The sequence below is a fragment of the Lynx rufus genome, unplaced genomic scaffold, assembly GCF_022079265.1.
Source record: "Lynx rufus isolate CCGP_SWC_20201006 ecotype Redwood Valley unplaced genomic scaffold, mLynRuf1.p SCAF_5, whole genome shotgun sequence".
Lineage (NCBI taxonomy): Eukaryota > Metazoa > Chordata > Mammalia > Carnivora > Felidae > Lynx > Lynx rufus.
Genome location: NW_025814867.1, coordinates 97,027,573 through 97,053,315, shown reverse-complemented (window position 1 = coordinate 97,053,315; position 25,743 = coordinate 97,027,573). Strand labels below are relative to the sequence as shown.

Genomic DNA, 25,743 nt, shown 5'->3' with positions numbered 1-25,743 from the left:
ATGTCTAAACTTAGTCTAATGATAATGTATAAGTTACTCTGGGATGATAGTGATGAGGACAGTGATTAAAATGAGAAAAAGTGGCAGCTAGCCCTTTTTGAACATGTGCACCACGACAGGGACTGTGCTAAGAACTCTATAGACACTCACTCATATAATCCTCATGATAATCTAGTGCGAGAGCCTTGTTCTCCCCCTGTCCTATAGGTAAGGAAACTGAAGCTGACCAGCCAAATTCGAGAGCTGGTGATTCAGTGGCAGGGTCTAGGTCCAGCCCGGCTATCTAACTCCATAGTCCATGCTCTTAAACGTCAGGGAATACCGACTTGTTGCGTTCTTTAAAATTCATTGGGTGGGAAGTAGGATTGAGAAAGGGTCCTGTCATCTAGAAGCTGGATAACACGGGCCCCTTTCTGTTTTCTCAGTTACCTACATTATAAAACAGGCACAGTGATGTGTTCCTCACATGGTTCTGATGAGGACTGAATTGAAATACCACCTGTACATGGTATAAACTCATTATACATGTAAGAGGATGGATACACCCTGAGCATTCATTTCCCAGAGTGGAGAGAGGACACCTGGCCAGTTAGCTGGCTGCTGCTTACTGACATGCCGTCTGGTCACTGACACAGTGTGGCAGAGTCATTTGGCAACAACTACAAATACATGTTTTTGGAGCATCAACTATGAGCCAGCACTATTTTAGCTATGGAGGTTTTGAGGGTTGTATAAAACTGACAAGGTCCTGCTCTCAGAAAGTTTATAGTCCAAGGAAAGATTTAGTTAATAATGAAATAAAAATATGTCAGGTAACCATAAGCGCAAAGAAGGAAAAGCAAGTTAGGTAGACCAAGAGGAAGGGTGCGTCTTATAGTGGATGAGGAAGGTCTTTTTCATTTACGTATTCATCGAACAAAACACATCAAGTACTGCTGACTTAGAAAGTAATTTATGAAAGAGGCTCAATCAAGAAATAAATCAATAATCGCTATTCAGTATAATAGGAAGAATATTTATTTAAATACTTATTGTGTCTTGTGCTCCTGAGTGTCCAACAAGAGACATTTTGTAGTATCTTCTTCAGCAGTTTGGGCTATGATTTGCTCTTGGGAAATCACACCTGGGAGGAATTCACCTGTGATGGCGGTACAAGGGACTGTCTGCTGGGAGACTGCTTTTCTATCTTTCCCCAGATGGATCGGCTGCGTGCTGTTCTCCTTCTTTGTCCAGTTGTTAGCAGAAGCCTCACAGTCCCTCTCACAGTCTCCTGTGTGATTCCAGCCTTTTCATCACTTGATGGGGAGTCCCTCCCTTTTGTTTCCTGCTCAGTGGCCTCTATAGGCATTGGGAACTCTCCAAGATCAGAATATAGTGTCTCCCTCACCTTTCCTCCATTCAGTGTGTGCCACTTGTAGAGGCAGTGAGCACTTGTAGAGACAGTGAACTGCATTGGACAACACTTATCAGAGGGGCTGGTCCCACTGCTCAAGAATGGCACCCCTTTTCCCCAGACCTGACTCTTAGTAAGTACTTGCTTGGGCATCAATGACTTCAACCCTTGATTCAGTCGGGCGACTTACACTCAAAGGTTTTCTAAAAGAGTTTTGTCAAATTCTGGCCAGCACATGCGCTGATAGATGGACCAGCATAAGTATGTGCTTCATCTCAACTTTAGGCTCTCCCCAGCTCCACTGTGTGGAGGCAGAACTTTCTTCTTTGAGTAACTAAAGGACTAGTTATCCCCAGCTCACAATCACAGGCCCTAGGGCTCAGTATACAGATTAAGTATAAATGGAGGGATGTGGGAGGGGTCTCCAACAATCCTCAATGAATATTTTCACCTGTTTTACAAATGGAGAAGCAGAGATTTGTATTTGAAAAATAATTTGATTGATATGACTTCAGCAAATTCATAGATAAGATAAATATAAGTCAGTTGTCTATCTTAGATTTATTTCCATTTTCAAGTGCCTTTTGAAATTATCAATGCCATTCTATAGGTTTGTGACTTCTCTTGTCTGATTTCTCCTCGTTCATTTCTGATTGGTTTTTGTGTTCAACCTCACCATATGAGGTCAGTCACTTAGGTATTGGGGAATATATAGCAGTTTTAGTCAGAAACTATTGAATTCCATCCCTGGGAAAGGAAAGATTTTTAAAAAAAATTTTTTTAATGTTTATTTTTGAGAGAAACAGAGCATCAGCAGGGGAGGGGCAGAGAGAGGGAGACACAGAATCTGAAGCAGGCTCCAGGCTCTGAGCTGTCAGCACAGAGCCCAAAGTGGGGATTGAACTCATGAACCATGAGATCATAACTTGAGCAAAAAGTCAGACCCTCAACCAACTGAGCCACCCAGGCACCCTGGGAAAGGAAAGATTTTAATGAAAGTTGATAAAATGGAATGCTGGACTTCCTTGTCTGTCATCATCTTTCTGAAATGACACTAATAGATATGTTCAAAGTTTAGATTTTTTCAATAAGTATTAATCAAACATCTATCATGTGCCAGACACCATTCTAGAAACTGGAAATTCAGCTGTAAGCAAAATGGACAAAGTCTTTCATATGCCGATTTAGGTCTGTTAGAAGCCACCAAGTACCATATGCCCTTTACCTCTTCTCTGTGTCTTTGTGGGACAAAAATAGTTACAAATATATAATACAAAATGGAAGATAACTCTTTTGAAAGGAAACTGTGTCCTCTTCCACTAGGATACATATGCCACCTTGTATTCTTTTGGAAGCAGGTGGGCTGTACATGTTAAATAAATAGTATATGAAAGTGGGCTAAAGACCCATATTTTGATAACCAGCTCTTATCTGAAAACTTAACATTACTGGGGCGCCTGGGTGGCGCAGTCGGTTAAGCGTCCGACTTCAGCCAGGTCACGATCTCAGGGTCCATGAGTTTGAGCCCCGCGTCGGGCTCTGGGCTGATGGCTCAGAGCCTGGAGCCTTTTCCGATTCTGAGTCTCCCTCTCTCTCTGCCCCTCCCCCGTTCATGCTCTGTCTCTCTCTGTCCCAAAAATAAATAAACGTTGAAAAAAAAAATTAAAAAAAAAAACAAAAAAACTTAACATTACTATTCCAGTTTCCAAAATGGGATATTTGGTTTTCTTATGTAGTCTGTCAACCAATGGACATGTCTTTCTCCTTCCCCTTCCCCTTCCCCTTCTTCTTCTTCTTCTTCTAATATAATTTGTTGTCAAGTTGGCTAACGTACAGTGTGTACTGTGTGCTCTTGGTTTTGGGGGTAGATTCCCATGGTTCATCGCTTATTCGTTTAGTATAACTCTGAAGTTGCAGCAATATGCTGCATCGTTTACTTGAAGGGAGAAAGAGAGTTGCCTCACTACCACTCTTCCAGGCTTTGCAAAATCACTCAATGTCCCACATTCCCCTGGAGATGATCTTGGTCATTATATATTTGCTGTGCTCCCACCTGACCAGGAACTAAAAAAGGATTTTGTACTGGACTGAAAATCAGAGTTTAAAAGTGTGATGTCAGGGGCACCTGGGTGGTTCAGTCAGTTAATCATTCGACTCTTGATTTTGGCTCCAGTCATCATCTCAGGATCCTGAGATTGAGCCCTGCCTCTGGCTCCATGCAGGGCGTGGAGCTTGTTCAAGACTTTTTCTCTCTTCCTCTCTCTGCCCCTCCCTGTTCGTGCATGTGCTCTCTCTCTCAAAAAAATAAAAATTTTTAAGTTAAAAGAAATTAAAATGTGATGACACTTGTTGGCAAAAGCACAGTTTCACTGCTTTCAACCTCCATCTTGCTCCACCCCACCCACACCCTTAGTTAGATCTTCAAACCAGATTGAGTGTTGAGGGAACCATGTGTAGCATAGCTGTGTCAATTCATCCTTTATTATTATTATTTTTTTACATTTATTCATTTTTGAGAGACAGAGCACAAGCGGGGGAGGGGCAGAGAGAAAGGGAGACACAGAATGAGAAGCAGGCTCTAGGCTCTGAGCTGTCGGCACAGAGCCCAACCCAGGGCTCGAACTGACGAGCTGTGAGATCATGACCTGAGCCGAAGTCCGATGCCTAACTGACTGAGCCACCCAGGCGCCTCTTCCTTTATTAATTTTTGCATTTGTTTATTTATTTTGAGGGAGAGAGAGAGAGAGAGAGAGATCAGGGGAGGGGCAAAGAGAGAGGGACAGAAAGAGTCCCAAGCAGTCTCCACATGTCGAACCCCATACTGCGCTTGATATCATGAACCTCGAGACCATGACCCGAGCCAAGATCAAGAAGCAGAGGCTTGATGGACTGAGCCACCCAGGCACGCCATTCATCTTTTAAAAACGACACTTTCTTCCTTATAACTGCCCAGAAAGAAACCCGAAGACATTTTATCTTCAGAACTGGAGGAGGTTGGTGCATCCTCCTTTTTTTCCTCCATAAGGGGCATTTCACTGAATTTCTGATCTTTTTTTTTTTTAATTTTTTTTAACGTTTATTTATTTTTGAGATAGAGACAGAGCATGAATGGGGGGAGGGTCAGAGAGAGAGGGAGACACAGAATCGGAAGCAGGCTCCAGTCTCCGAGCTGTCAGCACAGAGCTCGTCGCGGGGCTCGAACTCATGAACCACGAGATCATGACCTGAGCCAAAGTTGGACACTTAACTGACTGAGCCACCCAGGCATCCCTGAATTTCTGATCTTTGACTGGGTTTAAAGAAATACAGAAGCTTCAGTATGACATCCTTTAATGCTTGGACATTTTTTCTAAAGTATATGCTATCAATATATTTAAAATAAACTATGCTTAAAAATAGAGTGAAATTTTCTATGTGAATTTTACCTCAATAAATTATTAATAAAACTAGAGTGAGCCATAAGTAGATGTCTGCCAAATTTTATATATATCATCACTACTTTATTTTGGTTCCTTTATGGATTGCATAAGATCCTGATAGGCATGAAAACTATAGTATGAAAAAGAAAGGGTGGCTTAAGATATTTCTGGTCCTTCAATTTTGCTTCTCAGAAATATCTTTTGCTCAATGAGAAAATATTTTGATTAACTAAAGATGTTCTTAGAAGAATTGGTTACACCAATGAATTTTTAAAAGCATTTATAGTTCAATCTTGTTTAAGAGAAAATTTGAAATATTATAATAGTAGTATTTATGGCTGGCAGAAGTAGATATAGGGCCAAGTTTTTCTGTGTTTGGAAGGTTGAGGCAGTCCTATGATAATTGGAAAACATTGAATGAATTGTGGTGTCCCAGTTGAACAGATGATGTTATTTTAGTTCTGGAAGTCAGGCATTCATAGAGTTTTGCCTAAAGTTTTTTTGTAACATAATTAATGCAAATGTTTGGACATCTTAGAATGGCTCCTAAGTTATGCGCTCCCCCTTCCCCAGAAGGAAAGGGAAATATTAACCAGAGCAACAATGTTGGATATTAAATAGCTACATCTTATATTTGGCTTTCTTACTTGTGATTTTTAAATACTGTTGAAAATTATTCCCCTTTCATCTAATCCATTTAGAAATTTGACTAGTTTCTAACAAGTTAGCAAAGTGGTATCCATCTTTTTCAGACCAGTATTCATCCAAGGTTTTAGCACTGGTTGAAAAGTAAAGATTTCACATACTTTGGATTCCTTTAAGACTTTAGAGCTCCCGAACAAATTTGTCAATAAAGACAATAAGCTATAGAAGTGAAGATTCCTGAAAAAGTGATTGTAACTTATAATGAGATTCTTCCTACATGTAAGGCACTGCATTGGAATGTCCTCCTCAGTTAATTCACAGATAGCAACAATCCCATGTAAAAATTAAAGAGTTTTGAAATGATCTCAGAAAACATCAGAGGTCAGCCCAAAGCTTATTTGTTATAGGACTGAGCTGAAAAAGTAATTTTTTTTTTAATTAAAAAAAACATTTAAGTAATCTCCACACCCAATGTGGGGCTTGAACTCAAGACTCTGAGATCAAGAGTCACATGCTCTTCCAACTAAGCCAGCCAGGTATCCCAAAAGTAAATTTTTTTTTTTTAAGAATTTTAATTAGAAAAAAAATTTTAATGTTTATTTTTGAGAGAGAGCACAAGCAGGGAGGGGGCAAAGAGAGAGAGAGGGAGACACAGAATGCGAAGCAGGCTCCAGGCTCTGAGCTGGCAATGCAGAGCTGGATGCAGGGCTCGATGCAGGGCTCAAACTCATGAACCACGAGATCATGACCTGAGCTGAAGTCAGACGCTTAACTGACTGAGCCACCCAGGCACCCTAAAAGTAAATCTATCTTGATGAGACTTATGAACTGACTCTTTAGCTATTAAATACCAAGATCCCCTTTTTCCAGACCTTCTGCACCTGTAACTCACTACATAGATTGTTGGCCTAACTTCTTTACAAAATGAGTATAAGATCAGGCATCTACTGTGAATTCCTGGGAAATTAATGATTGTTAAAGCACCATGAGGTTATTTCTCTTCCAAAAGCATACTTACAAAAGAATTTTATGGGGGCACCTGGGTGGCTCAGTCGGTTAAGTGTTCGACCTTGGCTCAGGTCATGATCTCACGGTTTGTGAGTTCGAGCCCCGCGTTGGGCTCTGTGCTGACAGCTCGGAGCCTGGAGCCTGCCTCGGATTCTGTGTCTCCTTCTCTCTCTGACCCTACCCCACTTGTGCTCTCTCTCTCTCTTAAAAATAAATAAGTGTAAAAAAAATTTAAAAAAAAAAGAATCTTATGTGGGTAGATACAGTACCATCTGTTCAGTAGTGTGTACATAGTACCTAGCATAGGCACTCTGTATTGTTAAATGAATAAATGAATGAGAATGTTGACGTGATGCTTTATGGATTATCTGCCAGAAGAAAGGCTAAGATATTGCAAGTCACTAATGCAATAAAATTGGACTTGGGGTTGGGTGGGAGGAAAGAGGACCTGAGTCAAGTATAACCTGGGCCACTGACTTAATCACCCTATAAATTTAGGCAAGTCACTTAACTTCTCAGGGCCATTTTTAGAAACTGAAGGAGCCGTGCTGCTTTTACTGAGTGATCTCTGGTTTCTCTGGGCTCAAATAGCCTTTGTCTTAGGTAAGTTATTATATTTCCAATTAGGAAAAGGTCTATGTGGCTTGACACATTAGGTTACCCAGTAGCCAGTCTTGGGAAATGTCCTCTTCTTGTTTTCTCTCTCACCAAAATGTACTCCTAGTCCAATTACCTCTAGTACTGTGAAAGGAATTTTACCAGAAAATAACCTGTAGTTTAAGCCATATTAATAGAATCAATTAAAGGTACAAAAAAAAAAAAAAAGGATATGCACACTTACAATCCAACACTGTCTAGCATAAGACCCAGTTTTTACTTAAAATATTTTTGTCTTTGGATGTTTCTATTCAGTCATTTAAGTCTGACCTTATGTTAGGCTCGTTTTTTTCCCTTGCCTCCCTTCCTTCCTCCCCTTCCCTTATTCCCCTCTCCTTTCATCTCAATCTGTCTCTTTCCCTCTATCTGAAACATGTATTAGTTGTCTTTTTTCAACCAATCTCTAAAATCCAGTTTCCCTAAATTTCTAATGATGTTAAGTGGTCCAGCAGTTTCTCCAGAATGTGCTGCATGCCCATGGAACACTTTGATTATCTCTTTAGGTACACCTGCCTATTTGTTTGCCTAGCTGTTACAAGATTGCCTTCATCTCTCTCTCCTAACTTTGGTCTTACATGATTCTCTCCCTTCCTAGTACCCCTTCTTCTCTTGTGTGCCTTATACTCTTGGATTGTTCAGTTGAGGCTGGTCCCACAATCTTGGCACTCAAGCCCAGTCTGAGCCCTCTAAATAGATATTGTAACATAGATGCTATGTATAGAAACTTAAGTCCTGATCATTTGGAAAGTTAAAGTGGCAGATAATCTGAAAAATTGGAAGAGAGAGAGAGAAAGGGGGAGAAAGAGAAAGCGAGATGGGTGGGGTGGGGGGGAGAGTACAGAGGAGCCTTGATTTATCCATGTAAAGTTTCTTTCTTTATAGCATGCAGAGTCTCAGCTTTCTTCTTTTTATGTTTTCCAGATTTTTAAAAGAAGTTTCATCCCCTTTGCTTTGTGTTCTTAAAGAGAAAAGGGAGGCTGTAAAATTGTAGCTTTTTTGAATCATCAGAGGGTCTTTTCTGCACACCTGCCCACTCTGAAATAATTGGTTTGTCTACTTTCACAAGAAGCAGTATTTGTATTAAAGGATCACTTGGCATCAATGCCCAAGTACAGATGTCCTATCGTATAAGACTGTGCCTCATTCAGAAAACTCAAGATAGAGTAAAATAAATTAACAACATCTTGGCTCTGTGCTCCATTCACAACTGTTAATTTAACAGGGTTATGCTTCCATCTCTGAGCAGAGAGTTCCTGGCAGGGACAGCTGCTCCCGTGCCCCAGATTGTGCTGTGTGCATCCCAGTAGGAGTTATCAAGGGCAGCAGGATGGTGGGAAGGTGGTAGTGCCTTAGAGAACTGAACAGTGTCGCAGCATGGCATTGGGGGGAGGGAGCCCAATGGGCTCTCCAAAGTGCTTTTCATCCACTCTTTTGTTCTTTGTGTGGATACATGCACAGTTAACTGAGGAAGAAGAAGAACTTGTCTTAAAAATTTTAATGGAAAATTGTTAACCCTGCTTTTACTCTCACATGTAGTTAATTTTCAAAACTACCATCCACTAGCATGTTGATGAACCTACATAGCAACAGGCCCATATGCCTGTCCAAAGAATGTCAAATAGACCTACATTATGATTAGCAAGATCTGGGTCACTGGGACAGAGCTGGTATGACAGATAGAAAATATACTTCTGTGTTGGTTTGCTGTGGCTTACCTCCTAAACTGGAGTAGAGGCCAAGATCAGGCCAAAGTCAAGATTGGGGCCAAACACAGGATGTAGTATATGATAAGCACTCTTCTATTAGTAGTCTTTTGAAGGACATTGGCTGCATTGTTCACTGTTGTATTTCCCCATTGCCTACAACAGTGTTCACAAAAGTGGACAAAAGTTAAATGTTCAAAAGTTAAAGGAAGAAATGAATGGAGACTATATCTAACCATATGAGGGCACCATGGCGAGCAATGGAGCTATGTAGAATTTTGTGTACTTGCTTATACATTTCTTTTCATGACTATACCTTTTTTGCCTATCTTATGATTTAATTTCCTTATGGATAAAAAGTTATTTGCAGCATATTTTATTCTATAAATGTTACAACCAAATGGTAAAAAAAAAATTTTTGTGTTCTAGTCTCTTGCCTTCAGTACCAGGATGACTCTATTAATGATAATATCAAACTAATTTTAGTTTTAAATTGCTTTGGGAATAAGAAATTGTGATTTAGTGAATATATGCTACTCTTTCAAAAGTGGAAACAGTGTTTTCCATTCTTTTTTTGTTTTTCACTAAAAAAAAAAAAAAGGCCATTTTCTGTATTCAAATATTGAAGGTCTCTGTGTTGACTATTGATATTAGACCACATACAGGTCAAAGTAGACATCATTTTGTGACCAGCATTCTGAGTTGTCACATTCCGAACAAATCCCTCAAAGCCCTGAAACTCATGTGCATTTTGCACTAAACTCTGATGGATTTGTTGTCTAAACCTGATACTCTGTGCCTCAGTCCTACTGGTTTCCTGACCAGACTTGAAATCTTGGGGAAACAAATAGACTTTTCCATGATATGTGTATATATATATAAATTTCATATAAAATGAAATTTATTGTCAAATTGGTTTCCATACAACACCCAGTGCTCCTCATCCATGATATTTTTTTAAGCCATCACGTTTTTCACAGAGTCCCCTTTCTGGAACTCTGAAAAACCAGTATCTTTCACAGCTCTTTGATGAAAACCTAGGATGAATATAATTTGAATTATCAAGGGACATCTTTAAAAAGGCTGGTTTAAGTTTGGTAATGAAGAGACATTGATCTGGGGAAAGAAATACATATAAAATAATGCCAGTGATTCTGGAAGGTCAAAAGGACATTGGTTTTCCCATCAGATAATGTATTCTCTACTTAATTCTCCATCATGGAGAGAAAAAAGGCTTGATTTGAATTTCCAGGGTATTGTTGACCTCTTCACTTCAACTATGGAGCCTGAGTGAAACTAAATCATTTGATGAATATTTGTTGAATGCTGTGATTTGAAGGAAAAAAATATCACTCCATCTCTTCTGTTTGTTTTTTTTTTAAACCCCCCTTTTCTCCACAAAGGTTGAAAAAAATGATGAGGACCAAAAGATCGAACAAGATGGCATCAAACCAGAAGATAAAGCTCATAAGGCCGCGACCAAAATTCAGGCTAGCTTCCGTGGACACATAACAAGGAAAAAGCTCAAAGGAGAGAAGAAGGGTGATGCCCAAGCTGCTGAGGCTGAAGGGAATGAGAAGGATGAAGCCCCTGTTGCTGACGGTGTGGAGAAGAAGGAGGGAGAAGGTCCCACTCCCACTGACGGGGCCCCTGCCTCTGGCCCCAAGCCTGAGGAAACCGGCAAGGCAGGCGAAACTCCTTCCGAGGAGAAGAAGGGGGAGGGCACCCCTGATGCTGCCACAGAGCAGGCAGCCCCCCAGGCTCCTGTCCCCTCAGAGGAGAAGGCCGGCCCTGCTGAGACAGAAAGTGCCACTAAAGCTTCCACTGACAACTCGCCGTCCTCCAAGGCCGAAGACGCCCCAGCCAAGGAGGAGCCTAAACAAGCCGACGTGCCTGCTGCTGTCACTGCTGCTGCTGCCGCCACCACCCCTGCTGCAGAGGATGCTGCTGCCAAGGCAACAGCCCAGCCTCCAACGGATGCTGTGGAGGGCAGCCAAGCCGAGGAGAAGATAGGTGAGCAACCGCGAGGGTCCCACGCCATGGGTGGGTGGGCCAGAGGGGGCCTATTGGAAAGGCCAGGCCACCAGGGTCATTGAGGGAGAGGGGAAAAGTCTAGAAGGGTTTTCAAGAAATGAAGGGAAGCTGTGCTTAATTCCCCAAAGTGGCAGGACTACGAGCTAAGTCTGGCCACTTACATTCCCAAGTATCTCCAAGCCTGTGAGAGAACGCTGGCAGGTCTGTGTAGCTGCTGGTACTAGCGAGATGTGGCAATTATCTTGTTAACTGAATTGACATAAATAGTAAAACTAGGTAATCCTGGTTTAAAAAAAAAAAAGATTCTGTGTGCTGGATACACTTAGTTTAGTAAGTAATTACTGAGGCTACATATATTTTATAGATGGGAATTAGCTAATGTGATTATTTGGCTCTAGGAAGTGCCTGGTTATAAGTACAGCCAACTCCCTATTGATCCAGATGATCTAGTTTGTGAATTGCTGGCAGCAAAAACATAATCTCAGACCACCTTTGCCTATCCCACAGTATGTTTCTGGGCATTCTCCCCACCATCAATTGGTGAGTAGTGTGAGTATGTGTGTGTACGCTCAGAGAATGTTAATTGTAACATTGAATCAGGGTCAAACTAATTAGGAAAATAAGTCTGTTGACGTTGCCAAAAACAAAAGAAAAACCCCAAATATAGAACATGCTGTGAAGTCAAACATAAATTATCATTTTATTATTGAAGATGCGACTTTCTACCATATGCATAAATAATTGAGGATTGACTATGATTATAAAAAGTAACTGGATTCTCTTTGGTTTGGAGCTCTTTCTTGAAAGCTGGAGTGTTTTCACTATTATGGCCCAAAAAGCCTGTGCAGAATTGGAGTAGAGCATTCTCAGAGCAAGATCGATTTAACAGAACTTCACCTCTGGAGACTAGACCCATCTCTCACCCTAACCATCTGTAGTGGTGAAGGAGGTCAACAGTCTCCAAGATTTTTCTCTAGCCTAATATGACCCATGAATACCTTTCAGCCTCAAAGACTTTAAAGATAAAGTTGCTTCTGTGCCAGTTTAAAAGTTTGGGTTTACTTCTTTCAAATTTTGTGAACTTAACCCATGATGTGTCCAAGGACCCACATTTGGACCGGACCACATTGTGCCCTTGAGAAAGGACCTCCTCCAAAGGAAATATTTTGGCATCTGACCATTAGATTGAGAAACTAATCATTGGACATTTGCCTTGATATTCATTTTAGATACAAAATTAGATACTACAATATGGCAGATGTCTATTTTAGATATTTTCAAGTCAACTTCTTTCACCTTAACCCCTAAATTCTGTAAGAAGCCAGACTATATTAATTATTATTGTTATTAGCATTCCCTAGCCCCAGACAGATCACACAACTCTTTTTACCAGTGACTCATTTTAAATCTTTATTCTAACTACATACCTGCCCCAGGGGTCAGACCTTGTGGTTAAGAAGATGGGGATATTTCCCTAGAAAAGGTAAGGCACATGATGAAGAATGGTGTGTTGATTTTAATTTACTCAGCAGAACAAACCTCGTTAACTACTTTTTTGTTTGTTTTTTTTGTTTTGTTTTGTTTTGTTTTGTTTTGTTTTTTACTGTAATTGCAGTCAGTTAACATATAGTGTTATATTAGTTTCAGGTGTACAATATAGTGATTCAACAATTCCATACGTCACCTGGTGCTCATCATGATAATAATAAATGCCTGCTGTTTATAAGCCACCTGGACTATGGTATTTTCTTAATCCCCATCACCTATTACACCCATCCCCCCACTCACCTCCCCTCTGATAACCATCAGTTTGTTTCTTATAATTAAGAGAATTAACTGTTTTTCTTTAGGTTTAAGGTTATAGTCTCAGATATGATGGCTGGAAATCACTTTATGTATGACGCACTACCTATTATGCTATTTTCGTAAATTTAAAAATTAATCATGATTTTAAAAACAAAATATTTGATGTTGCCAAAGTCATATTTTTTAAGTTGCAATTTCTAACGTTATGAGAATAAACAAAGATGTGATGTGATTTAGGTTTGTGCTCATGATTTGGATCAATAGAAAGAGGGACTGCTTGAATCAATGAGAAGTCTAAAAATTTTAAGGAAATTTGGTTTCATTATTTTGCACATTATGGTGATTCCAAATGAATTAATATTTTATCTAGTACGTGCTCAGTAAATGTCTAGTGATGGATGGATGAATGAATGAAATTGACTAGATTTAATTTGTAGATAATAATTTGTTCACTCACTCTTATTCCTCCTGCAACTGGCTTACTCTATTCACTTAATTTGATTAAAAATGTGTTGGGTTTTTGTAAGCAAACAAAAACCTCAATTTTACAAATTCCAACTGAAAAATGTCTCAATTAGTCTGAGTTTAAAATGTACATTGAAAGGTAATTGAAACTGTGGATGAAGTACTTGAAAGTAATCACAAAGGACACTTTATTTTACACTGCTTCTGAGTTTGGGGCAGGCATTGTCATGTTGGTTACATTCTGAAATGCTGCCTGTAGTTTCTATCCCGACTGATGTGTCTATTAGCCTTGCCTGCTGTTTGTGACAAGCACAAATTACCCAGATATGTGAATCTCAAGAATCACAGAAACTAGAGGTGACAGGGAGATCTATCACGGCATAGCAGGCCTCAATTCCCAGGAGCCCTGTACCACGTTTTCCTCTATCTCCCATTGGATTTCATTCTAATCCAGGTTAAAATAACAGTATTTCCAATTGAGCTCCACTGTCTGGAAACAGATGGCTACCCTGGGTTGCTGTAGGATTCCACGGCTGTCTGGATGGGTATAGAGAGACAAGCAGAGAGGGTGGAGTGGGGTTCGGGGCAGAACAAGTCACTCAGAATTCAGGACAATAATTTCTGTCAGGAAGAGAGTCAAACAATTTGGACTAAATCTCATCACTGCTTTAATACAAATGGAAATGCTTTGTAAATTATAAATATGTTGCTTCACTTCTTTTACTATTTATGAGTTTATTACAGGTGGATGCTCTTTACATTAACCTTTGGAGTTGGTTATGTTTTTTTTTTCTTTCCTTTTTTTTTTTTTTTTTTAAATCACCCAACTATATCTCCCTGTCTCTGCTTTGCCACTCTCCCTGCCCATCTCTTGATATGCCTATGACCAAGAGACTTCAGTGCTTTTCTGATGATGATTCTTTTATAGGAGGAGGAGTATTTAGCCATATCTAGGACCCTGCTCCCCTTTAGCCACGAGGAGAGAACTTTCAAGCTGCCTTTAATGATAATGTTCTTGGTGTCTCCTGCTGAGCAATGCCACACTGTGTTCATTGGGCTGTCAGTGAAAGAATTTTGCTGTGTCTCTTCTCCATGATATCGTATTGACTTTCCCCAATAGGGGACTCCAGAATTTCTACGTGGCCATATGCAGTGATGCAACACTACCAGAGTAACCCATCCAGGTGGCTGGAAATCAGAGAGCTTGACTAGGTGGTTGCCACAGGGTACTTGACTGATACTACTAACAGGTATAACTCTGAGTTACCCTAGGTTTTCTTTAGGTTGAACTTGGCTGCATTTTATTTTCATAATTTCATTGCCTCTTTCTATCTGGGATCGTCAATAAAGATCTTGGAAACAGGGGAGTTTTATTTGTCTGAACAGAAAAATTAACTACCTCTTTTTTCTTCCCTTTTTTGCTTCCTTCCTCCTTCCCCCTCTCCTTCTTTCTTTTTCTTCCTTCTTTCTTTTTTTGTTCTTCCATTTATATCAACTTTTTACTGTGTGTGGCATTAGGATCACAAAGACGAGTAGATATGGCCACTGATCTTAAAGAGTCCTGATCCAGTAGTGGGTGTGGGATGAAATTCAGAGAATGGTGTTGAAAACAATCACAGTAATAATATCGGCTCCATTAAATTCTGCAAGAGGTATGGAGGATGCCAAAGGTATGGCAAGGCACTGTGGAGCAAAATATGAATGAGACAGTGCTTCGTGCAGTTTGAAGCATGATGAAAAAAGTTTTTATGTAATGTGTGTCTCAATTGCCAAACTGTTAGCAAAAATAATGGATGCAAAAGTTATATTTTCTGGAATCATAATTAAGTGTAAGAAAATGAAATACCCAGCCTGTGTTTCTGGATTTGGGGCAATTCTTTATGTTCCTCCAAACAAAATTTTCCTAAGGCCCAGGGTAACCATCCATAATATTTTTAGCTCTCCAAAAGACAGATCCTCGTCCACCAAGCTCTGTGTTAGATGTGAGATTTCCAGAGGATATTTACACTTACTTGGCAGGGCGCCTCATAAGCAGTTCTGATTTGAGATGTGGTTTCAACCACGTCCCAAATTTATACACAACTCATAAAGAGTGAAAATTTGGGTTGTGAAAGCCCATAAATGTTGTCTATAAAACGTGGGCACTCCGTCAGATACTCAGTGGCATCCTGCTTAAAAACTGTTGATTATTAAGTTTTTATGGAGCATTTTTATACCGCTAGAGTAATCATTTTTATTGGCTTTTCTTGACAGCAATCCACTGGCGTTCAGTAATATTTTCCTTTCTGCTTTTACATTCTGAGAATAGAGGCAAAGTAAATGCATATTCTGCCCACAGACACATTCAGTGACAAACCAAGGGGTCAAACTGATAGAACTCTAAATCCTCACCTTAGTTTTAGCCCTGGAGTTCTTTACATCTCTTTCAAGGTGCTGTTGTATCTCAGTTCCTGCATTTTCTCTTTCACTTAGCAGTTGCAACCACTTTCTGATTATTGTTGGGCAATCCCAACCAGGACTTTTCTGGGCCATCCTATATCCTGTGTGCCCAGTAAGGTAATGTGGAGGAAAGAATGCTGGACTGAGATAAGGACACCAGGGTTCTATGTCAATGTTTCTACTAACCAGCTGTTAGATTTTAGGCAAGTCATTGCTTTTTGCCTGGCTTGAGTTGGCTCATCTTTGAAAGGAGGGTCTGGGAGAGTTGGTTTTTAAGGTTTTTTTTTCGAGATTTGAAATACATAGTTTTTATCATGGGTAGCACTTAATGAGGATTTATCAAGTGTCTGACCATATGCTGAGTGCTGTCTGTGGATTATCCCATTTAGCCATCAGAAACACTCTGTGTGTAAGTACTTTTACAGATGAGGAATCTGAAGTTCAGAGAGATTGCAGCACCTGATGGTTGTCAACAGCCAGCAAGTGGCTGAACCAGGGGCTGAGCCCTGACAGCCTGATTACAGAGGTCATGCGTTGAACACTGACACTCCTGCAAGTATTATTCTGAAAGAAACGAAGATGAGAGGGATATCTAAGAGACGCCTTCTCATTTGTATAATTAGACCTATAGACCCTTGTCTAGGAATCATGAGTGATTACTTTTATAGATGAGTAACCAATAATTAACCATACTCCCTGGCCATAATTCCCTCACAGCTCCATCACCCCCCAAATTATTGGAAATAGTAAACTAGTTCTGAATCTTGGGTTCCTAGTGTGAAAATCCTTCAAGTACTGTTTTATTAGGCCCAAGAGAGCTATAAAGATCAGTCAAAATTGACTATTCTTTTTTAAATTTTTTTTTTTCAACGTTTATTTATTTTTGGGACAGAGAGAGACAGAGCATGAACGGGGGAGGGGCAGAGAGAGAAGGAGACACAGAATCGGAAACAGGCTCCAGGCTCCGAGCCATCAGCCCAGAGCCTGACGCGGGGCTCGAACTCACAGACCGCGAGATCGTGACCTGGCTGAAGTCGGACGCTTAACCGACTGCGCCACCCAGGCGCCCCAAAATTGACTATTCTTGACAGAAGTGCTACTAACTCCATTTCATATGCTGGGAGAGCTGAACATTGGAAAGTGAAATTTTCAGATCTCAATCAGACAGAAGTGATTTCATGTGTTCTAGGTGATCCCTACTCTGAATTTGGCTTATCAAAATTAGTATCTTTTAAAATTCTTATTTATATCTTTTTCCTCCCTTTTGGCAAGTACATTTCTAAAGGACCCTGATACCTTTCTATTTATGATTAAAATAATATAAAGAACTTAATGGAGATTAATAGATTGAAGAGCCATCACTCTCTCTTCGTTTAAAAAAAATGTAAGTTGACAAAAGATAAGAGATGCTTTAGAGTCAAGAAAGTCATACTACGAAGGCTTTTACCTATTCTATTACCTATTTTATTAGCTCATATTAAATAGCTACTATTGCCTCATAAACAAAGCTAATAACCAGAAAGGCATGTAAGTAACTCTGCTAATTTTAAAGTGGTAAAACTATATTTGGAGCTGAAAATGAAACCGTATTTCTTAAAATACAGAATATTTTCAGATGCTAATGTATATTCATCAAATATATTTTCTTTTGTCTGCACATATACCCATGCACACAGATTCCCAGAAGGATTAAAAGGAGGAGGAGACAGAACTAAAAGCCCCAAGGCTTACACAGTCAGTCCATTTGGCTAAACATGGAGAGAAAGCAGAGCACTCAATCTAATGGACTAGAAAGCACTGAGTGGTCATTACTCTTATTTCCTTCTCACAATCATAGCTTCGTTAAATAAAGAAAGGAAGGCTTTCTATAACCAGACATAAAAGGGAAGAAAGAAGGAAACCAATGGTGCTCCTTCAAGCTACAGGACCTGAGCCCTTAAAGATCCCCCAAGATGATGTTTTTGCAACATGTATAAAGAGGAGGGAGAGGTTTGAAAGGATGTGTAAGTTTTGCCAGCCCTCTTAGTCCTGGGTGAATTTTGCGTCATAATAAAATGACTGAATCAGGTGCTGAACCTCATATCAATACCTATCATCAGGAAAACTTGAATCTCTGCCTTCTAAATAGCTTTCGCCAGTTACTGATCTCCCAGCAATAAAGCTTGGCTCCCTAAGCTAATAATTTATTTCTGGGCTTATTTAAAAGAATTGCCCATAAATTTTTTTCATAAGGCTGATGAATAGAATCCATGTTTTTAATAGATCTAATATCTTATAGGAAGTATCTGGTGCCAACGCTCTGTATTTTCAGCATAATAGACTAAACACCCCCTAAAATCAAGGGACCTGGGTTTGTGTTCAGGTCCTGCTGTGATTCCAGGCCAGCCCTTCTACCTGCTGGGCTTAGTTCCAACACCCACAAAGTAAGTGTTGCTCAACTAGGTTTTCTCTGCCTCTTAGCTCCCAAAGGCAAGTATGCAATGATTGACTAAAGAGGAATCTTTGAAGTGTGGGCACATGACCTCTTATTCAACCATGCTTGATTTCCTGCAGGGCCTTATTTTCTAAACTATTAGCCAAGTGGGTTTAGGGGACAGAGTAGTAATAAACAGCTCTAAAAAGAGGGGCAAAGAATCCAGGAAGAGTCAACTCTAAGAAAGCTTATGGTTATACTGGAGGCCCAGGAGACTGCAAAACAAACTCAGTGAAATTTTCTAACCCACCTTATACTTGAGATCGAAAATGAGGAGTTGACAATGATGTTTTCTGATATGGTTAGACTTTTGCTTATATCCCTGCTGACTCTGTCTCTGAGATGAAAATCTACAGCTATCGTGGCCATAATTTACTGTCAGTAGTTTCACTGTCTTCTTAGACGTAATTCACTATTTATTTTGATACCCATCTTATTTATTAAAATAATTAAAACCACTTCAAGAGTATGTAAAGCCTTGGATTCCTGTGTACAGCAATGGTTGCATCTGATAGGCAATTGTGGTTGATAATTTAAAAAATTTTGTCTGTAGAGTGTCACTAAAACATAAGAATTATATGGATGGGCCTAATACAACTTTCCTCCAATTATTTTATGTATTCTACAATCACAGTAATTGGATCTTACACCATTAGTGAAATTAGCTAACAGGCCTAAGTGGTTAGAATTGGGCTATCATATATTCCAAGAAAAAAACAGTTTAGATGACGTACAACTTAGTTGTGATTACTTAGCAGTTCTCACACATATTTTCAATCCTCAGATCACAAATTATAGGAATGTAGAAGATAAAACATTCCAGTTTGATCATCTCATACTATTCTATTTGGAATAGAGACTACCATTCCTAAATATCTTCAAGGGGAAAAAATACTGTAGGAAGGCTAGGTGCCTTTTCTTGTAAGTCATGTATAGTATTCTTTCCTGGAAGTGTCTATATAGTCAAGTAAGTCCTGAGGCTAGCTTTTTTTTTTTTAAATATATTTTTCCAGTATTACGTAGTAGAATGGTTTGGATTTTGTAATAGAAACCAGAAACCATTCACCTAAAGTGATCCCTTCTTGCTGGTGCATGGTGGATGTGTGCATTTCTCAGATAGAGTGGGGATGAACATTTTTATAGCCCTGCCAGAATATTCTCTTTGGGATATGAAAAGGTGAAAGATTCAACTTAGATATGCTTAAGCATTATATCTATGCCTGTAGCATACTCTTCTGCCAACGCACTAGCACATGTGTGTACACTCATGCACACACACATACACACACACACACACACACAGATCTGACATGTAGGGAAGGCCTGCCGGTGAGTTCAGGCTGTCAGAGAAAATCTGGAAAAATAATAAACTACATACATGTGTTTTCACTCTTAAGACCATCAAGAAGTCAGGGGTGAGGGGAGGAGGTGGATGGATGGCTCCGGGAACACTGTCTTTCTGAAGATATGTGTAGAGAGCATCTCTCCTTTCTCTGCTGGTTGTGTTATTGGAATGTACAGAGAGATGGGGAGAGCTAGGAGTCAGGACTAAGGCTATCTATGATGAAATTTATAGTGTGTGAAAATTAAACTTCTGTATAAGCTAAATAGGAGGAAATAGTCCGGGAAGACTTCTTGGTGTAGAGGTTACCTCTGCTGAGTCTTGAAGGACAACATGTATCTACTAAAAAGGGGGTATTTTTTATTTAAAAAAAAAAGCAACTTGAGAAACTACCTTTCATTCAAACTCACACAAAAATCACAATAACTTAATTGAAGTCATAATTCAGCAGCAGCTATTGAAGATTAATCCTTAGTGGGGAAGGTAGCTCCATGGTATGTTCTGTTTATTGTCGAGTCCCTGACACCTATAACAATGATTGGGAAATAGAAGGCAGCCAGTAAATACTTGATGAATGAGCTAAGAATGAGTGAACAATGTTATTACAGTAGAGAAAGTCCTAAACTGCCCTAAGAGACTCGATTCTAACCTTAACACTTTGGGCAGGCAAATTCCTTGCATTCTTTGGGAGTAAGTTTACCCTTTCCTAGAACAAAAGTGTTGGACAGAGGATCTCAGGATCACCACTGTTTCTAAAATAGCTCAACAGTGCCCATGTTATGACACATCCCAACCTCTATGCAGATTCTAAGTGACAAGGGGAGGCAGACACTGGCTTAAACAGAAAGCTGTGCTGCTGTCAACCTTTCTTGCTATTTTGGAAGCTGAATACGGAGCTTGCTGGAAATCTCGCTGTTACTCAGAGGCATACGTCATCCCTGAGGTAGCTAGATTTCAAACTGTTCAGAGACCAGAGTGAGCATTTTGCATTGTGTTCAGAAGCATATTGAGAACTAGAGGAAACCAAAGCGGCTCCCTTCTGAAAGCAGGTGATTAATTTCGTTCCAGCCCCATGAGTGACCTGTGTGGGGCTTGTGCCAGTGTGTGACAGGTACAGCCGGAGAAGGAGTGATCTCCCAGGTTCTTTGGCTCCTTTTCTTCATCTGACATGTTTAAGTAATTTTCACAGGGTGTTAAGAGTCTCCTGAACCTGCTGTGCCCCCACGATAGGATGAATTGTTAATATGTTCCCAAACCCACAGTGTTGGGACAGAGACCAGAAGACAGGCTTCTGCAGTCCTGTTGCTTCTTTTCCTTCCCCACGGTGCTATAAAACATAATTATGTATAGCTTGTGAGCCATTCAGGCTATAGGCCATGAAGGATGTTGGAGTGGGAGTCTGAATAGATTTTTTCCCCACATATAAACTCAAACTTGAAGCAACTGTCATGTATTTGATAAAAAGAAGGCAGGCCCCCACTGTATGAAACTGTCTCTAGTCCATTCGAAAGGGCTGAGAAAGCCCAGAGTTTAGCCATGAGTTTGCAGTATTTTCCCACTGGTGTAATTAGATTGTTTTGGAAAGAAAAGCAGCAGTGGAAGATGTTTGTTTCCCTCCTTCCTTCTCTTTGAACACGGAGGGCTTACCTATACTAGGTGGAGAACAGAACCTGGCTTCTGTTAGAAAATACACGTCAGTTTCCTCTTTCTTACCAGTTTTTAAAAAAGGAAAAGCAGAGGGTAAAAATGAAGCAAAATCTTGTCACTTTCTGGTTTGCTATTTATGCATGTTTTTCACCCCAGCAGAAAGGTAGACCTTTAAGATGTAACACTGTTTGGGGGCTATGCTGAGAGCCGTCTGGATACAAGGTTCATGCAGTTGTCAGATTACACATTGCTTTTGAACTTCTTTAAAGGGAAAGCCTTCTCTACTTCCCTAACATCCTGATAAAGCAGGCTTTTGCAAGAGTACCTCACAATAAATGAAGAAATCGGTTTTCATGTTCAAAAGTCTGGAACTCTGGGTGTGTCTATCACATCAGAAGTCACCATCATAGGATTTGTTTGGTATATGAGCTAGAATGAGCATTTATCATATTTTAAGGTATTAAAGAATAATCTTTCTCCTTCCCACTCTCTCCCTATATGCATTTTAGTCACTGTCTGGCCATTGCCATCTGAGTTTCCTGATGATTGTGCATGGATATATGTTACAGTGTAAAAAACAAACAAACAAAACAAAACAAACCCAAAACATGTATCATTCGGGATTCACGGCTCTATCAGATATCTGCAGTGATATGCTGGTCAGCTGGCTCTCCAAAACAAAACAAAACAAAACAAAACAAAAACAAAAACCCAAACTCAAAAAGCCTTGATTTGTAGTATTTGCCAATTTCTGTGGTACAAATACCCTGATTGTAACTGATTTCAGGCTACCAATGTGTTGTCATTGAACACACAAATGGGCAGCGATGCTAACAACTTACTTTCAGTAGCCGATGTGAGCCAGCTCTATCATACCCCAAATCAATATATTCTCATAATGTAACAAACTTTACTTTTGGTGACTCTAAAATACTGGGACAGTAGTTATCAGCTCCCAGAGAGTGTGTCAGTATAGAAGCACATAAATATCTGCTTATAACACAAACATATATAGGTATGCATATATATATATATATGTGTGTGTATGTATATATATATATATATATATACACACACACACACACACACATACAAACTTGAGAACTAGTTTTAACATTTGCAGTAATTTCTGGTATGCATTGTACATTTATCAAAGGTTAAGGAAAAGGGTAAAGTTTAGAATTGTACCTGCTATACAGCTAGAAAAATAGTTGTTACTGAAAGGATAGATATATTGCCTTCAAAAGTGTGATCTGAGCTGCATCCTTTTAATGAATTGAGAGGTTTTTATCTTTTGGATTGAGTTGTGATCATTGCTGACATTTCCAGCCCTTAATGGAGAGGAAGGGTTGCCTCTTTCCTTTTTAGTGAGCATGATGCTTTTAATTCTAAGCAAAGCTCTGTGAAACAGTGAAGTCATAGAAGGTAGGATCAGATTAGTGAATAATTATTGAAGACAGATGTTTTCAAAATTTTTAGCCAGGGTATCATTTGTTCAAATGAGTTTCAAATATATCTGTAGGAAACCCCCACACAGAGCTGAGCCAGTTGACAATGGCAGGGGGAAATGATGGCTAGAGAGACCCAGGGCTCCTTTTACTTTGCATCTTTCCTTCCCCTCTAAATAGACCTCTGGACTCTGAAGTGTAAGTTTGAAAAATACATGAAGAAATCTCTCTCTTATTGGCTTTCTACACATGTCCAGCAAAATGGTCAATGTCAGGTTCAAAACTGTTGATCTCACTCATGGCAGCTGGTCTTCACAAGTATGGATAACTGGAGCCATATTGATTAAGTAGTAGATTATGTGTATTATTTAGAAGGTCAACATAACTCTCCCCATTCCCACCCCCCATATTATAGTCCAATTGTTTAGGCACAGATAGAATTGGTCTGAGTAACCTCTCAGCATGGTGTTGGGTACATTAAACAATGTCCTATTTTATTTTGATTCCAAACAGTGTTAAAGTCATTCAAAACTTATTTTATAAATAACAAACCCAAGGAGAATTTATTTTCTAAAATCTTGTTTTAAAACCTTAAATCGGTGAATTTTGAATTGTGTTCTTTGGAGCCCTGAAATTCCATGGAGTAGCACCTCAGAAATGGTTTCTGAAAATTGGGTTGTTTTGCGGGGCCAGGCTGGCACAAAGATCTGGGTCCTCCACTATTCCATCATCTCCTTTACCTCCACTAATGGTTTCTGGATCTTGGTAAAATTTTGACATTCTAACTAATAATACCTGAAAATTACTGGTCTAAACTTAGGGCCAATTTCAAAACTCTTTGAATTTTGGCATGATTCAAACTCAGTTGATTTTAATCAGAACTCCTCTTTTCATTCAGGCATCCACTCTATATGTAGCCTGAATTCTTTATTTTACCAACATATGATCTTCCCAGATATATTATGGGAATTGCTCAAATTCTAATTGTTCGCATTCAAATAGGAGTTGTTGAGATTGTTCAAATTCTATAAGGATTTGCTCATGTTGCAAATTCTACACAAATGGAAGTTAGGTGACTCACCTGGGGTTACTAACCAAGGCTAAGTAAAATTACTGCATCTATAACTTCTGGATCTTATTTAAGGGGACAGACTAATAATGCTGTAATATTTTTTCGTTCTTCAATTTATAACATAATTTTATAAACAAAACATTCTCTCTGGTGAGAAACCACTTAAGGAACTCCATATATGTAGTTTTGAAATATCTACCCAAAAAAAAAGATTTCTAGAAAGCCAAAGTCTGTCTCAAAAATTCTTTTTTTTTTTTTATTTTATTTTTTTTATTTTTTTTTTTTTAATTTTTTTTCAACGTTTATTTATTTTTGGGACAGAGAGAGACAGGGCATGAACGGGGGAGGGGCAGAGAGAGAGGGAGATACAGAATCGGAAACAGGCTCCAGGCTCTGAGCCATCAGCCCAGAGCCCGACGCGGGGCTCGAACTCACGGACCGCGAGATCGTGACCTGGCTGAAGTCGGACGCTTAACCGACTGCGCCACCCAGGCGCCCCTGTCTCAAAAATTCTAAAACAACCTGCCACCCTTCTTTCTTCCACTTCTAAGCCCTAGTGTATAATAACTGTTTGTGCCTCTGTCTGAAAGGATGCCTGAAATGGAAAACACCCATGGGTAATCAGGCCAGTTCTTATTTTACTCCAGAGATTAACATCCTAAATGTCACCTGAATGATTAAAATCACAATGTGAAATAACCCACCTGGATAAAAGGAGTAGATCCAATCATGGAATGATAATCTTAGGCTTAGGGTTTCAGGTTTTATTTCTTCTTATAATTTCTAATAGATTACTCTGAAAACCACTCGCACAAAGCTACAAATGTATACCTATCCATATAAATACCCTGTAGAAAGCCTTCCAGTGTGTACCTTTAGAATGAAATCTAAAGGATTACCATGGCCTACAAGGCCCCGTATGATTTGACTTCCGCTTATTTCTCTGATCTGATGTCTTTCTACTCTGCCCTTCTTCACTCTTCTTTAGCCACACTACATTTTTAATGTCTCTAGGACACACTTCTTGTTCCTATGTCAGGGACTTTGCACTTGCTTTCTCCTTTGATCTTCCCTAGCTGTCTCTTAGCACTTAAGTCTCCATTTGGATAACCCTTGCTCAGAGAAGACTTCCCTGACCATTTGACCAGAGCAGCACCACCCTGGCCAGCCCCATCAATTCTACCACATTACCCAATTTGTTTTTTCCATATCACTTTCAATGCCTAATATGATGTATTTATCTATCTAAAATGAGTTATTTAACTCTCTCTAGACTTCCTATTCCTTGAAAGCAGGGACTTGGCATTTTTCAACACTGTAGTCCCAGTACTCAGGATGGAGCCTGGCACATAGATAGCCCTTAATGGACATCACTGATGAACTAATAAGACGAATTTCACCTATGGAGAGATTTCTCTTTGTAAACAGCTTGAGAAAGAGAAAGAATTATTTCAGTTTTCAAATTTGAAGACCCACAATAAAAGTTAAGAATTTTTAAGGCAAGAGTCCAGTTGTATTGCCTACAGGCCGACTTGTTTAGGTTTTATAAATCAGGAACCTCCTTTTGATGACCTATTTCTGAATATCAGCCAGTCACCCAGGCCGTTTGCATCTGGATGAGGGTGTTTGGCTCAGAAGGGAAATTGATTCAAGTATGAGAAGAAGTTTGGGCCCCAGAAAAACCAGATGAGGTGTGGGTAACGATCCTTCACGGAACAAAGAAGAAAGAAGAGGCAGAAGGGAAGAATAGGAGAGGCTAGAAAATAGGAGAGGAGAAAAGAATAAGAAAAGTCAATGAGGACCACAAATGGAAGTATCAGGGGACCAGAAAGAATAAGAAAGGAACTAGAGGAAGAAGAGAAGGTGGAAAAGAGAAAGAGGAAAGTATGAAGCATGGTACATGCAGGACTTGAGGGCAGAGAAGAGCAGAGGAAGGGCACTGAGCTAAGGCACAAGAGATGGGGGTCCTGTAGCAATGGACTGAATATGTTTGCTGAATAGGCAGGCCACATTTACCTTCCTCTCTGATAAAAGGATATGGTTTTGAAGGTGTCTTCCATCTCTAGCTCTCTCTATTCCGATGTCACAAATAACAGGCCTAAAGAGCTCCTTAGCAAATGGATTTTCTGTCTCTGAGCAGATCTAAGTGGCAGATGGGGCCAGCTCCCCAAGGAGAACCCGCCCCCACCCAG

The 25,743-nt window shown here is 39.7% G+C and overlaps 1 protein-coding gene across 1 annotated transcript in view; it reads left to right on the top strand.

Moving 5' to 3' along the window:
• Positions 1-25,743, top strand: part of GAP43 (growth associated protein 43) — a 101,463-nt gene that overhangs the window by 46,124 nt on the left and 29,596 nt on the right. Inside the window, exon 2 of the mRNA XM_047098549.1 lies at positions 10,229-10,838. Within this exon, the coding sequence (XP_046954505.1) occupies positions 10,229-10,838 (610 nt within the window). The remainder of the gene's footprint in view (positions 1-10,228; positions 10,839-25,743) is intronic.